This window comes from Nicotiana tabacum, chromosome 13, assembly GCF_000715075.1.
Source record: "Nicotiana tabacum cultivar K326 chromosome 13, ASM71507v2, whole genome shotgun sequence".
NCBI classification, from domain to species: domain Eukaryota; kingdom Viridiplantae; phylum Streptophyta; class Magnoliopsida; order Solanales; family Solanaceae; genus Nicotiana; species Nicotiana tabacum.
The window spans coordinates 38,274,857-38,290,784 of record NC_134092.1 but is presented as its reverse complement, the minus strand read 5'-3'; the positions used below and the strand labels follow the sequence as shown (position 1 = coordinate 38,290,784).

Below are 15,928 nucleotides of genomic sequence, written 5' to 3'. Positions count from 1 at the left end.
CTTGTGAATTCTGATCCCTAAGATAACATCAGCAACTCCTAAGTCTTTCATGTCAAATTTGCTAGCCAGCATGCGGTAGTAGCATTTATATCTGCCATATCCTTGCTCATTATCAACATGTCGTCAACATATAAACAAATAATGAATTCATGACCTGGAGTATTTTTAATGTAAACACATTTGTCGCACCCGTTGATTTTAAAACCATTTGCCAACATTATTTGGTCAAATTTAGCATGCCATTGTTTGGGTGCTTGTTTAAGTCCATAAAGTGACTTAACAAATTTGCACCTTTCGTTTCTTTACCGGGAACCACAAAATCCTCAGGTTGTTCCATGTAAATTTCGTCCTCCGACTCTCCATTTAAGAAAGTTGTTTTAACATCCATTTGATGGATTTCAAGACCATACACGGCCGCTAGTGCCACTAACACCCTAATAGATATTATCCTCATTAATGTCAAATAATTGTCAAAGTAATCAAGGTCTTCCCTTTGACTATAACCTTTGACAACAAGTCTTACCTTATATTTGTCAATAATGCCATCAACTTTCTTTTTGGCCAAATATATACACAGCCCCTTAAAGTTGGCACCAAATTCCATTTAGACACCTCAACTAACCCGTGTACCAATTAGACATTCTAAAGTCACTATAGTGTACCTATGGAACACATGGGTCTCAATCTCTCTTAAAAATAAAAAGCGTGATTTGCAAGTGCGCTGACATGGAAGACGGACAAATCACTAAGTAACATGTGTCAAATTTTTCTTCTCCTTCGTGTTCTTCAATTGCAACCACCAAACACAGAAAAACTTGGCGACACCTCTTCGGAAACACCATCAGAAATGACCCTCAGCAATATGCAGCGAATGAAGCGACTCAGTCAGACCAAAATAGATAACACAGGTCGAGATCCGACGAGTTAGTCCGCTTCATCTGTGTTATTCAATTGCAAACGCACAAAAAACAGAGATAACCGCTACAGACCTAAGATTTAAGTTGCTTCTCTACTGACCTATATCCACATTATGCACTATCACACATTCAGTCGAAGAGTTTTAAGTAGATGACGATTCGTAAGAATGTCACTCTATCTCTTAAACTGTTCATTTTATTTGGAAAACTATGTCCTAATTTGTAATTGAGCCTTTTGTTTACAGATAAGTTTTATGTTCCTTGTTAAACAAAAATTCAGCTTTTCCTATAATACTCAATTAAATTGAATTAAACATTTGTCACAAGATTGTTTTAATTATTCTATGGTGGTGAGGTGTTGTGGAAAGTATGGACAATGATCTTAGCAATAGTATGGACAAGATTCAGATGTTTACTTTTTATGAGAATAAAGGGTGGACGGAAGAAGGTAAAATTGAGATTGAAGGAAATTAAAGTAGGAAGAAGATGGAGGAACAGTTTTTGAGAGAGAGGAGGAGATTTTGGTGCCATGTAAGCATAATTCAAGCGCCCATATTAGAGTGAGAATCACTCTTTTGACATGTTAGGTGATTTGTGTTCCATAGGTACACTATAGTGGCGTTAGAGTGTCTAATAGGTAAACGGGTTAGTTGAGGTGTCTAAATGGAATTTGGTGCCAACTTTAAGGGGTTGTGTATGTATTTGCCCTTTCTTTTTCCTCCTAAAGATCTATTTCGAACCTAAAAGCTTATTTCCTTGAGGAAGATCAACCAATTCCCATGTATGGTTATCCAAAATTGATTGAATCTCACTATTGACTGCCTCTTTCCAAAATGTTGAATCAGAAGATGACATGGCTGCTTTGAAAGTTTGAGGCTCATTTTCAAGCAAGAATATTACGAAATCTGGTCCAAAGAAAGTAGATTTTCTTTGATGTTTGCTACACCTTGGATCCTTTTCACTTGGAGTATTTTTCTTTGGTTCTTCCCGTGGTCATTTAGATCTTTCACTTGACGACTCACATTCAATTTTATACGGATAAATGTTTTCAAAAAATTCAGCATTATCTTATTCAATTATCGTATTAACATGAACTTCAGAATTATAAGATTTATGAACCAAAAACTGATATGCTTTACTGTTTGTAGCATATCCAATAAAAACACAATCCACAGTTTTTGGTCCGATTTTTACCTTTTTGGGTAAAGGTACTTGTACCTCTGTTAAACCCCCTCACACTTTGAAATATTTCAAGTTGGGGTTTTTTTCTTTCCATTTTTTATATAGAATAGATTGTGTTTTGTTGTGGGGTACTCTGTTGAGTATTCGATTAGCTGTAAGGATAACTTCCCTTCCCCCCACAAACTCTTCGGTATGCCGAAACTTATTAATAAAGCATTCATCATTTTCTTTAATGTCCGGTTTTTTCTTTCCACAATTCCATTGGATTGAGGTGTGTAGGGGGAGTAGTTTGATGGATAATTCCATATTCCGAATATATTTCTACAAAAGGAGATTCGTATTCTCCACCCCTATCACTTCTAATTATTTTAATATTTTTATTCAATTGATTCTCCATTTCAGTCTTGTATTGCCTAAATGCTTCAATTGCTCATCCTTACTATTAAGTAAATAAATATAACAATATCGAGTACAATCGTAAATAAAAGTTATAAAATACTTTTTCTCACCATGAGATGGTGTTGACTTCATATCACAAATGTCAGTATGAATTAAGTCTAAAAGATTTGAATTCTTTTCAACAGACTTATAAGGATGTTTGAAAAACTTAGATCCAACACATACTTGACATTTTGATTTATTACACTCGAATTTAGGCAACACTTCTAAATTATTTAACTTACACAAGGTTTTATAATTGAAATGTCCTAAACGAATATGCCATAAATCATTTGACTCCAATAAATAAGAAGAAGCTAAAATTTTATTAATACTGTCAACAACCATTAGTGTTGTCAAGAACATTGTTTTAGCGTTAACACCTTGGCGGAAGTTATCTTCAGGAATATTTTTCTATAACCCTCAATCTTAGTTATTGCAGTATTTCTCATGGAAAGCTCTTCTTTGGGACCAGCAGCAGAGTAAGTAGCAAATGCTTCTTTGATAGCAAAAACATGTCGAGTGGCTCCAAACATGTCGAGTGACTCCAAAGTCAATCCATCACTCATTCGGATTTCCAACTAAGTTACATTCCGAAAGCATTGCACACAGATAATCAATGTTATCATTCTTTTCCACTATGTTGGATTGTATCTTTTTCTTGTCCTTTTTCGGGAGACGACAGTTAGGGGCTTTGTGACCAGCTTTTTCATAATTATAGCAGTTGCCCTTGATTTTTTTCTTGTTCTGCTCCTTAGTCTATCCAGAAGACCTCTTCCTCTTCTTACTTTTTGGACCTCTTCAACGATATTCGTTCCAATAATCGTTGAATTTTCACGCGACTTTTTCTCGGCTGTTTTGTTATCTTCCTCAATCTTGAGACGAATCACAAGATCTTCCAACTTCATTTTTTTGCGCTTGTGCTTTAGATAATTTTTAAAATCTTCCACGAAGGAGGTAACTTTTCAATTATTGCAGCCACTTGAAATGCTTCATTCACTACTATACCTTCAGCAATAAGGCCGCGAAATATAAGTCGAAGCTCTTTAACTTGGGTTCCAACTGTTTTGCTATCTATCATTTTATAGTCAAGAAACTTGGCGACCACAAACTTTTTCATTCACGCATCTTCGGTCTTGTACTTCTTCTCAAGTACATTCCACAACTCTTTCGAAGTATTCATAGCAGTGTAGACATTGTACAAATTATCCTCCAAAGTACTTAGGATATAGCCTTTGCAAAGAAAATCTGTCTGTTTTCATGCCTCAACAATCATAAACTTTTCATTGTCTGGCATGTCGACGGCAGGAACTGGAGGGTCTTCACTGGTGAATTTATACATACCAAGCGTGGTAAGGCAAAAGAATACCCTTTGTTGCCATCCTTTGAAGTTAGCTCCATAAAATTTCCCCGGTTTTTCGGCCGATGGCACAATAGATCGGCTTGACGAGGCTATTATCGTTGCCGCAATAGTTGTAGAAGGATTTTTATTTTCAATTATCATTTCTCACTGTCAACAACAGTACAGTTCAATTAATGGCAGAAAATAAAAAAGTAAACAGTACTGTAATTAATAATAAATAATACATTTAATAAATAAAAATCGAAGTTTTTATATATTGTTTCACAAGAAAACGATGAAGGTTTTATATTCTTCAAATCGTTTCTGAATTTTAATACTCCGATGAAATTTTTATATCTTCAAATCAAAAATAGAAAAATTCAGAAGGAGTAGAAAACCACAAAATAATCTCCAGAAAATAGAATATAGATTAAAGTATAAAAAATAATTTCCTTAAGATTGTTAGTAACCTGTATTAACTATTATATTATGAAACAATAAATTTAAGAAACAGAAACAGAAAAACAGAAGTAAAGCTGAAATAAAAATAATCAGAAACAGAATCTAAAAATATATTTCGGAATAAAATCGAGCCCACTGAATGCATTGTGTGTCCTTAAAAAAATTATTCCCCTCAAGTACCCGAGGTGATGGAAATTATCCTCCCAGGATAGAACGATTTAACTCACCAGAGTATTGGTAGCTAAAACATTGGTGAACTGCAAACCACTTAATGGCTGTAAATCACACTGAAATTTATTTGTGCAGAAGAAGGAGAAGAAGTTTAAAAAATTTCGTAAGGAAATTTATTGGATCAAGGCGTATTTATAGCCATTTTCTGGTACTGTTTCTGAAAATTTACAACCTTTCAGAAACAGCCATGGCTGTTGGAACATGCGAGAACGTTTAAAATATTCTATTTATTTAATTAAATAATTGATAGAAAATTTGTCCAAAAAATTAATCAATCAATCTTTGACTGCAGCCAAAGCCGAGCGAGTGATGACAATAGCGTGAGATTTACCTTTTTCTAACCCATTTAACACCAAGAGAAGTGCTTTCTTAATATAAGCACATTCCCTTTTCTTTCCGCCACCAATGATTTTTTCTAAAGCATAAGGGAGCAACTCACTTTCCTTTCATATTTCTTCCCTCCATTTTTCATTCACCAAACTTCCAATCCCAACAAGTTTGGGATCTGTCTTTAGAAAATATATATTTATACCAAGAAAATATTAAAGAAGTATTTTTATGTATAATTGAAGGATTAATTTTCTCATTTCGCGTATATAAACTCAAAGATTGGACTCTTTTTCGGTACATACTTTACTTGACTTCATCAGTAAAATACATCTTTTATATACCATACAATATTTTTATAATATATGCTCATTGATTTTTAAATCTTTTTGTTTTTGTTGATAATGTTTGCATTAATAAAGTAACAAATAAATATTGATCCTTTATTTGATAATTCTTTATTCTTCTTTTGTTCAGCTGTTGCAAGCAAAAAAATTATTTCAATTAATTACAAAGCAGTTAAAGAAAATTTATGGAACTCCTTCCAATTATCTGATACTTAATATTGTCAAACAATTAGCAAGTCCAGTCCAATTTTGAGAAATAATGTGATAAATAATGGAAGATCTCTCGAGAAGGATGAACCTTTTTAGAGTGAGAAGAAATTGTTATTATTCCGTATTTGTAAAATAATACTGGAGAAGATAAAATAACATATAAACAGAAATGTAAAAGAAACAGAATTTAATCCGAGCCGAGCGAGCGACGACGACGACGACACGAGGCTTGCCTTGTTCTTAACTATTTAAGAGCTAGAAGAAGTGCAATTATATATATACCCATCAAAACCTTTTCCTCTTCCAATATGGGACAATGTCCCTTTGTCAAGGAGGGAAACTCAAATATTTTCAATTTTTCTCAATTTTCCATTCACCCTCTTTTAAGTTACATTTAAGCTTAAAAATCCAACAATCCCCCGCATGAATGGGGAATGGCTATATCACGAAAATATACATGAAAAACTGTGTGATTCGCAAGTAGGGATTAATTGCATCTGGATAAGTAGGTTTCCATTTGAACTTTCCGTAGTGAACTTATGTCGGATATACTCGGTCAATCGGTAGATTTGATATCTTTGAACCGTCGAACTTTGGTATATACCTAGACAACCATAAGTCACACAACCAACTCTTAACCGTCTTTGGCTCTCATTGTTGTGTTCGTTTCAGCCATAAACACTGCCTGGTTTAATACGTGCGTAGAGAATTGGCCTTACAAAATTCCCCTTGAAGCGGCTAACACTTCACACTTACATAAGTGATTCCTAAACGTGTCATCCCATAGATACACTATTTGATATATCCCGTATCAAATTTAAAATTCATTAAAAAGCCTTAATGTTTTATCCTTGGTACTGAACATTGTCTCATCACGAGAATGGACCAAACTTTTAGTTGACAATGTTGAACTGTCATTAATGACTTTGTTTGATCTCCTTGAACCTAGATCTTGTGATCTCCAGTCTTCTAGGTTGAGTTACCGCCACAATGGCTTGTTCTCGACCATAGTCTCATTCCCATCGATGATTTCTCAACTACCTCTCTAGTTAGGCCTTTTGTAAGTGGATCCGACACATTATCGCTTGACTTTACATAGTCAATCGTGATAATTCCTCTAGAGAGTAATTGCCTAACGGTTTTATGTCTTCATCGTATATGACGAGATTTACCGTTATACATCACGCTCCCAGCCCTTCCAATTGCCACTTGACTATCGCAATGTATGCATATTGGTGCCAACGGTTTGGGCCAAAATGGAATGTCTTCCAAGAATTTCCGGAGCCATTCAGCTTCTTCACCGGCTTTATCTAAGGTTATGAACTCAGCTTCCATTGTAGAGTAGGCAATACAAGTTTGCTTGGACGACTTCCAAGAAACCGCTCATCCACCAATAGTGAATACATATCCACTTGTAGATTTAGAATCAGTTGAACTGGTGATCCAATTTGCATCACATTATCCCTCAATCACCGCAGGATATTTACTGTAGTGCAAAGCAAAGTCCTGGGTATGTTCTAAATATCCCAAAACTCATTTCATTGCCATCCAATGAGATTGACCTGGATTGCTCGTGTATCGACTCAATTTACTTATAGCACAAGCTATATCTGGTCGTGTACAATTCATGATATACATTAAGCATCCCAACATACTAGCATAATCCAATTGTGATATGCTTTGGCTTTTGTTCTTTGCTAATGCAAGATTCACGTCAATTGGAGTCTTTGCAACTTTAAATCCTAAGTGCTTGAATTTTTCAAGTACTTTCTTAATATAATGAGATTGTGACAATGCCAGACCTTGAGGAGTCTTATTGATCTTAATTCCCAGAATTAAATCAGCAACTCCCAAGTCCTTCATATCAAACTTGCTAGTTAGCATACGCTTAGTCGCATTTATGTTGGCAATGTCATTACTCATTATCAGCATATCATCCACATATAAGCAAACAATGACTATGTGATTTGGAACATTTTTAATGTACACACATTTATCACATTCATTTATCTTAAAACTATTTGACAACATTGTTTGGTCAAATTTTGCATGCCATTACTTGTGTGCTTGTTTTAGTCCGTAAAGGGACTTAACAAGTTTATATACCTTCTTTTCTTTACCTGGAACCACAAACCCTTTAGGTTGTTCCATGTAGATTTTTTCCTCCAAATCTCCATTTAAGAAGCCCGCCTTAATGTCCATTTGATGAAGTTTAAGACCATAAACTGCAGCTAATGCTACTAACATTCGTATGGACGTAATTCTTGTAACTGGAGAGTATGTATCAAAATAATCAAGACCTTCTCGCTGTCTATACCCTTTGACTACAAGTCTTGCCTTATATTTATCAATAGTGTCATCATCTTTCATTTTCCTCTTAAAAATTCATTTAGAACCCAAAGGTTTATTTCCAAGAGGAAGATCAACCAATTCCCATATATGGTTGTTCAATATGGATTCTATTTCACTATTGACTGCCTCTTTCCAAAACAATGATTCCAAAGAAGACATAGCTTCTTTAAATGTTCGAGGCTCATTTTTCAATAAGAAAGTCACAAAATCTTGTCCAAATGAAGTAGACGTTCTTTGACGTTTACTACGTCTTGGATCCTCCTAATTAAATGTACTTTCTTTTATTTCTTCCCGAGGTCGTTTAAATCCTTCACCAATCGACTCACATTCCTTTTTATACGGGTATATATTTTCAAAGAACTCAGCATTATCTGATTCTATAACCGTATTATTATGAATGTTAGGATTTTCTGATTTATGAACCAAAAATAGATATGCTTTACTATTGGTCGTATATCCTATGAAAACACAATCAACGGTTTTCGGTCCTATTTTTACTCTTTTGAGTTTAGGAACTTGCACTTTTGCCAAACACCCCCACACTTTGAAATAATTCAAGTTGGGATTCCTTCCTTTTTATTTTTCATATGGAATAGATTGTGTTTTGCTATGGGGTACTCAATTTAGTATCCGGTTAGCTGTAAGAACGGCTTCCCCCCACAAGTTCTGTGGCAAACCAGAACTTATCAACAATGCGTTCATCATCTCTTTTAATGAACGATTCTTTCTTTCTGCAATCCCATTGGATTGGGGCGTGTAAGGGGCCGTTGTTTGATGAATTATTCTATATTCTAAACATATTTCTTCAAAAGGAGATTCATATTCACCACCCCTATCACTTCTTATCATTTTGATTTTCTTGTTAAGTTGCATTTTAACTTCCATTTTGTATTGCCTGAATGCGTCTATTGCTTCATCTTTACTATTAAGTAAGTAAACATAGCAATATCGAGTACTGTCGTCAATAAAAGTTATAAAATACTTCTTTATACCGTGAGATGGTATTGACTTCATGTCGTAAATATTTGTGTGAATTAAGTCTAAAGGATTTGAATTCCTTTCAACTGACTTATAAGGATGTTTAACATACTTAGATTCCACATATATTTGATATTTTGATTTGTCACATTCAAACATAGGCAATACTTCCAAATTAATTATTTTTCACAAGGTTTTATAATTGACATGACCCAAACGTATATGCCATAATTTATTTGATTCAAGTAAGTAAGAAGAAGCTGAAATTTTATTATTATTCTCAACAACCATTACATTCAGCTTGAAAAGGCCCTCAGTGAGGTAACATTTCCCTACAAACATCTCATTCTTACTTATTACAACCTTATCAGATACAAAAACACACTTAAACCCCTTCTTAACAAGAAGTCCAGCAGAGACTAAGTTCTTTCTAATCTCGGGAACATGAAGGACGTTGTTCAAAGTCACCACCTTCCTAGACGTCATTTTCATAAATATCTTCCTGCATCCTTCAATTTTGGCCGTTGCAGAATTTCCCATAGAAAATGTCTCTTCGGGTCCAACAAGAGCATATGTAGCAAACGCTTCTCTAACAGCACAAACATAGCGAGTGGCTCCAGAATCAATCCACACTCCTTAGGATTTCCCACCAGGTTGTATTCAGAATTCATAGCACACAAGTCATCGATATCTTCGTGCTTTTCAACCATGTTTGCTTGACCTTTCTTCTTGTCTTTCTTTGGAGCACGACAATCTGCAGATCTGTGTCTAGCTTTTCCACAGTTGTAGCAATTTCTGTTGAACCTCTTCTTGCTTGGGTTGCTTTTTGGTCCATAAGCCTTTTTCCTCTTTCTATACTCAACAATGTTTGCTTCCATTATTGTTGAGTTTCCACATCCTTTCTTTTCAGCAGCTTTGTTGTCCTCTTCGATTCTCAACCGAATAATGAGATCTTCAAGGGACATCTCCTTGCGTTTGTGTTTCAAGTAGTTTTTGAAGACCTTCCACAAAGGAGGCAACTTCTAAATTATTGTTGCAACTTGGAATGCTTCATTGATGACAAGGCCTTCAGTGAAAATTCTGTTAGTAGAAATAATATAATTAATACTTTCAACATTAGTATTAATTTGACTTATACCTTCAGCAAAGAGATCGTGAATAATCACTTGCAATTCCTGAACTTGGGTAAAAACAGACTTGTTATCTACCATTTTATAGTTCAAAAATTTAGCGGCAATGAATTTCTTTAACCCGGCATCTTCCGTTTGTATTTCCTTTCAAGCGCTATCCACAATTGTTTTGACGTCTCTATATTACTATAGACGTTATACAGATCGTCCTCTAGTCCGCTAAGAATGTAATTCTTGCATAGAAAATCAGAATGCTTCCATGACTCAGTCACGAGAAAGTGTTCATTTTCTGGAGTTTCGTCGGGCAGAACAGGAACATCTTCCTTAATGAACTTCTGTAGACTTAAAGTTGTCAAGTAGAAGAACATCTTTTGCTGCCACCGCTTGAAATCAATCCCGAAAAATTTTTCGAATTTTTTTGCCAGTGCCAATGTCGGTGTTGTTCGGCTTGTCGATGCATTGGCAGTCACCATAGGAACAGTCTGGTTCCCGTTGTCATTCATCATTTCTGTAAAAGAATGACACAAACAAACATTAAAATCACGTAGATTTTAATCTCCACTGGAGTAGAAAACCAAACATGTTTTAGTCTCCAGAAACAGTAAGTATAACACAAATACAGAAAATATTAAATTTCTTAAGCTTGTTATTATTCTGTATTTGTAAAATAATTCTGGAGAAGATAAAATAACATATAAACAGAAATGTAAAAGAAGCAGAATTTAATACGAGCCGAGCGAGCGAGCGACGACGACGGCGCGAGGTTTGCCTTCTTCTTAACTCTTTAAGAGTTAGAAGAAGTGCAATTGTATATATACCCATCAAAATATTTTCCTCTTCCAATATGGGATAATGTCCCTTTATAAAGAAGGGAAACTCAAATATTTTTAATTTCCCATTCACCCTCTTTTAAGCTACATTTAAACTTAAAAACCCAACAGAAATAACTTTAACAACACATTTGATGGAGTCAGCAGCACATTTTCAATACTCTTTTCGGTAGCAATTGTGGCTACTTTTTACATAGTTTTTCCATTTTTCCTGCTCTTCTAGCAAGAAAAGACATAATACTTCCATGGCATTTATTATGGCAGTGTCATGATAATCCTCTGTTTCCCTCAAGGTAAAAGAATGGTGATTGGATGAAAAGGGAGGTGGGGTAGAAGAGGTACCAGGGGAGAAAGTAAAATGGGAAAGGTGCGATAGGTGGCATGCCATGTGGTATCCACCTAAGCGTTATATGAGGCCATGTGGGATAATGTTGCTATGCTGGAAGGACCTAACGACAGAGAAATATTTTTTGTACCAAGCAATGGTGAACCAATAGTATAAACAGAGGATATAAATGAATATTTTCGAATAGTAAAGGAGTTTTTTTTTTTTTTTACCCTTTTCCGTATCTAGAATTAGTGAATGTAATTGTTGGCCGATTGATTGGTTACTTGCGAATTTTTATTTTGTGTAATCTTGTTTATGTGATATAAGATGATTTTTCAGAAATACAACACCATATGCCTTGGCTTTTGTTTTATGATGCTGCAATGTAAATGTAAATAAAGATTTATTTAATTGGAGTCTAGCATAAAGTATAATCACAATTACACCTGAAATTTATGCATTAAATTAGATTTTTTTTTTTTTTTGCCAAAATTCATAAATTAATTGATCATCCGAGAGTAATATATCATGAATAAACTACATGAAAAGCTTAGTTCAAACCATAAGTTATTACAGTTCGACAGATGCACCTTTAAGAATTCAAATATGAGACTTTAATATATAGGAGAATATAGTTCAGGTGAGTTTTGGGGATACCATATAATTTAAGTAGGTAACTGACAAAAAAATAATAATTTAAAGAATTTTAAGCTGAGTTAATTAGGAGCATATACTAGACGCACCTTTAAATAGGGTTGTGCATCGGTCAAATCAGGTCAGATTTAGCATATTTTGGATTGTAAATTCGGATTTTATAAAATGCAATCCGAATCCAATCCGAATTAAATTGGATTTTAAATTTTGGATCGGGTAAATATTTCGAATTTTCGGATCGAATTGTACGTCTTATTAAGGCTACTAACAATCATATTGGCTATGCACTTTTTAAGGCTATTGCAATTTACTATTCTATTAAATTGAAAGGCATCAAATATCTTTCATAGCAATAGACAAAACAAAAGTTTCAAAGCAAAATAAAATAAATTAAAATTCCAAATAAAATGTCTAATAAGGAAGATGCGTCGTTGTCCATATATGAATGAGAGACTGAGAATGAGAGACACAAATATAAGGCCTAAGAGAAGCGGACAAAGCAACTAAAAAGAGGTGAGAGAGACTTCGAAATAAACTAAGAAAAGAAGAGTCTAAAAGAGACGAATGAAATGAGAAGACTTAATCCTAAAATTTAAGTCTAATATTTATACATGTCTATATAATTCGAATTTAGAATCGAATTAAATTAAAATTATACCAATTCGAATATGTGAACTATAAAAAAACCTAACTCATATTTAATCCGAAAATCCAAATAGAACCGATCCAAACAGCCCTACCTTTAAAGATGAAAGAATGGAAATTTAATGTATGAAGTATAATAATATAATTAAGGGGGATTTTGGGGAACTCAAAAAAAAATATGAAAAAAGGTGCGTGATTTTTAAGCCAATGACTATTAAAAAGCCTTGTGTCACCGTGACCAATAGAGTCCAAATATTATATAAAAAGATAAAACCCTCTCCCTCCTGTACTTTTGAAACAATAATTCTATTGCTTTTGCCAAAGAGAGAGAGAGAGAGAAGAGCTTTTTGGGAGAGAAATGTCGCAAGCAGAGGAAGACAAGAAGCCCAGCGGCGATCAAGTTCACATCAATCTCAAAGTCAAAGGCCAGGTTTTCTTTTCTATCTCTCTTTCACGCGCGCACACACACATGTATATAGCGGATTGAAAACCTAGGGTTTCGTTTCGTTTAGTTTTAGAATATGATCCTTTTAGAATCTTCTGATTTTTTGCTTATCGCTGTTTGATTTTCAGTAGTTTTACTAGCAGGGTATAACCTACATATAACGTTTGCTAAATTGTTTCCAAATATATAGAAAGGAAAAAGTAAAAATGAAATATCATCACATAACTTGGGAAGGAGCGAGTTTATATAATAGAAAGAATTTTAAGTGGTTTAATTGGTTGTAGCGGCTTATTTGTCATCTTTTCCTGTATTTTTGCTCTTATGGGTAAGTAAGTACTTAGTATTGTAGCCTCTGCGTAATTTGAACCTTGGTCTCCCATGGTCGTTAATACAAACCTCTAGGATACACACTTGTGTGCAATTATCAAAAAACTATACAATCTTTTCGACTTTTTCTTAATCATAAGCTTGCTGTCTTGTAAGGCATTTATGTTAACCTATTTTACAATATTGTTTTAACTCATTGTGCCTGATTTAAAACGCACCCTCTTACAATTTGACTACCTCAAAATTTCTTTTTCTTTTTTTCCCTTTTTCATGAAGTGAGAGCTGTAAGTGCCAAAGCATAAAAAACCTCATTTTAAGTGCTAATCTGCTTGCAAGTCTTAACTAGAAGATATTTAAGTATCCTTCCTCGAAAAAAAAGTCTTAACTAAAGGAGCTTCTAAAAGAGATTGAATTAAAAGAAAAGAGAAAGGAACAAAACACCTAATGCCAGATTCGGAGTAGGGTGATTAGGTGCTATTATTTTTTCAGTTGATCTACCCAAAAAAAAGATATATGAATATCGTACTGTGTTTCATTAAGTTTTTCTGTTAACTCCGAGAACTGATGAAATTACATTTTCAGGCTTCTTTTGCAAAGAATTTATTTAAGAATAATGCATCCAGGTAGTGTTTTGGGATGAAAAAGATATTTTCCATATAATAAAAGTTACCTTATCACTTCTTTTGTTTGCGTTGAAGATGGTAATTTCAATCAAATATACAAACATTTGGTGCCTGTAGAAGCGTGGATGGTATTGGTATAGCATTTATTAGTTGTTCTGTGGTAAATTGTTTCTAAATTGTTTCGTGGTAAATTTAAGCCTGAGATTTTGTACAAAATTTTGTTTGTCCAATGCTAAACCAACCATAGTATAGGTTAACAGCACATTGTGGATGTAACGGATCATGGTGTGATCCCTGTAGTTGTCAGTGGTAGATTCCGATGGTGATTGTGTGATTCCTTTTAGAAGTAATCAAAAGAATGGAACTGATGATTTGTTTCTTTGGCTTTTGTAAAAGAGGACTATCTAGTATCAACAATAATTACATGTAGCCATGTGCTTTTCCGTGTTAAGACAAGATAAATCTGGGTTGGCCGGAAAAAACCATTATTAGAAACCTACCCTCCGGTTTTGGGGTTAATTTTCATTGCTAATCCTTACAATCTTGTCTTTTGCCTGGAGAAGTATAGTGTGATTGACCCCCACATCAGCTTGTATTAATGAGCTGTATGGACATTTTGGTTCCTTTTCCCTTCTTTTTATCTTCTTTTTGTCATCGTTGTATGGATTATGGAAGCCTATTAAAATTTCAGAAAATGTATGTATGCACTCACTAATGAGGAGGAAAGTGGCTGACAGTGATTGATCTGGTTGGTTTATTGGTTGCAGGATGGGAACGAGGTCTTTTTCAGAATCAAAAGAAGCACTCAGCTAAAAAAATTGATGAATGCATATTGTGACAGGCAGTCAGTTGATTTCAATTCAATTGCCTTCTTGTTTGATGGTCGTCGTCTTCGTGGGGAGCAGACTCCAGATGAGGTCTCTCTCTCTCTCTCTCTCTCTCTCTCTCTCTCTCTCTCTCTCTCTCTCTCTCTCTCGCACACACACACACACACACACACAATGTGGAGTAAGCTGGAAAAAGAAAAAAGAAAAAAGGGGGAAGAAACAATAAGACAGAACAAACCCACTCATCCTGCGTGCTCATTTGCTTAGTACTCATTACTCAGTAATAAATTTTTCTATTTTCTAACAATTCTTCTTTGCTTCAGCTGGAGATGGAAGATGGTGATGAAATTGATGCAATGTTGCATCAAACTGGAGGCACAACTCTCTGAATCTTCTCCCCTTTGTTAATGGACATATTAGTATGTGTTTTCATGATCCTGAACTTAAATGAAATGGGCTTTTTCTAACTCTATAACCCGTATAATGTAATGAATATGACCCTGTTTACTTAAGTTGATCCTGCTGGGTTGAACTTTATTCTTACTGTTATCATGAAATGCGTCCCCTTTTAGTTTTCTTGTCTGTTATCTTGCTTCTCGAATAGCTCTACTTAACCGAGCCGCGGATTCATGTTTCGATCAGAGTGTAGTTTCGTATCTCTGTTTTAAAAGCTCTGCGTGGCTATATCTTCATAATGGCTTTGTTTAAGAGCCTCCATTCATCAAAGAACGTTTAAGATCATTGGGGTGATTAACCCTCTTTTCTGAGTCATTAAATTAACCTTTCTATCTGGGATTAGCACATTTCTTTTCCCTACGAGTGCCTTGGCGTGAGAGACTATAGAAGTAAATACTGGAACTTGTAGGCAGAAGAAAGCCTCGCTTCACCGATGATATTATTCCACTCTCGTTTGCGCTCATTCAGAAAGTGACAATATAAGCTAATCTGATTAGAACTACTAATCCAATTGAAGTCCTTAGTCTTGATGGTACTTGTGTTTGAAACATGCTTTATCTACTTTGATGTCTTTTGGCAGTAGCATGTTGAATCGGTATGAGTTCTATTGACGGACTTCCTGAGTTGTTGATTTAAAATGTTCTTGTATATCAAGGGAATAAAAAAGGTTTGACTGCATAATAGTTGTTAATTAGGAGGTTGAAGTTTCGAACTCAGTGATGTTACAACTCAAGTTAAGGTTTCTTGATCATTAGTTGTCTCCTTTATTGACCACCTTGTAGAACTTACTGTTTGAATAGTTTTCGACTGTTTTAGACCGCAGAGTTTATAGATGTTTTTAGATGGTCGGTGCTTGAATCAGATCATCCAGTCTAAA

General features: G+C 34.7%; 1 protein-coding gene across 1 annotated transcript; it reads left to right on the top strand.

The window, feature by feature from the left end:
• Window positions 1–12,561: 12,561 nt before the first annotated feature.
• LOC107802245 (small ubiquitin-related modifier 1) lies at window positions 12,562–15,132 on the top strand. Its single transcript, XM_016625707.2, has 3 exons — window positions 12,562–12,803; window positions 14,536–14,685; window positions 14,919–15,132. Exons 1-3 carry the CDS (start codon window positions 12,732–12,734, stop codon window positions 14,982–14,984), a joined length of 288 nt encoding a protein of 95 aa, XP_016481193.1. The 5' UTR covers window positions 12,562–12,731; the 3' UTR covers window positions 14,985–15,132.
• The last annotated feature ends 796 nt before the right edge of the window (window positions 15,133–15,928 follow it).

Excerpts from the sequence above, each read along its gene's own strand:
- LOC107802245 (XM_016625707.2), top strand. The coding sequence starts at position 12,732 with ATGTCGCAAGCAGAGGAAGACAAGAAGCCCAGCGGCGATCAAGTTCAC. Across the intron at positions 12,804-14,535 it reads ATCTCAAAGTCAAAGGCCAG|GATGGGAACGAGGTCTTTTT; the intron begins GTTTTCTTTTCT and ends TATTGGTTGCAG. Across the intron at positions 14,686-14,918 it reads GGGAGCAGACTCCAGATGAG|CTGGAGATGGAAGATGGTGA; the intron begins GTCTCTCTCTCT and ends TCTTTGCTTCAG.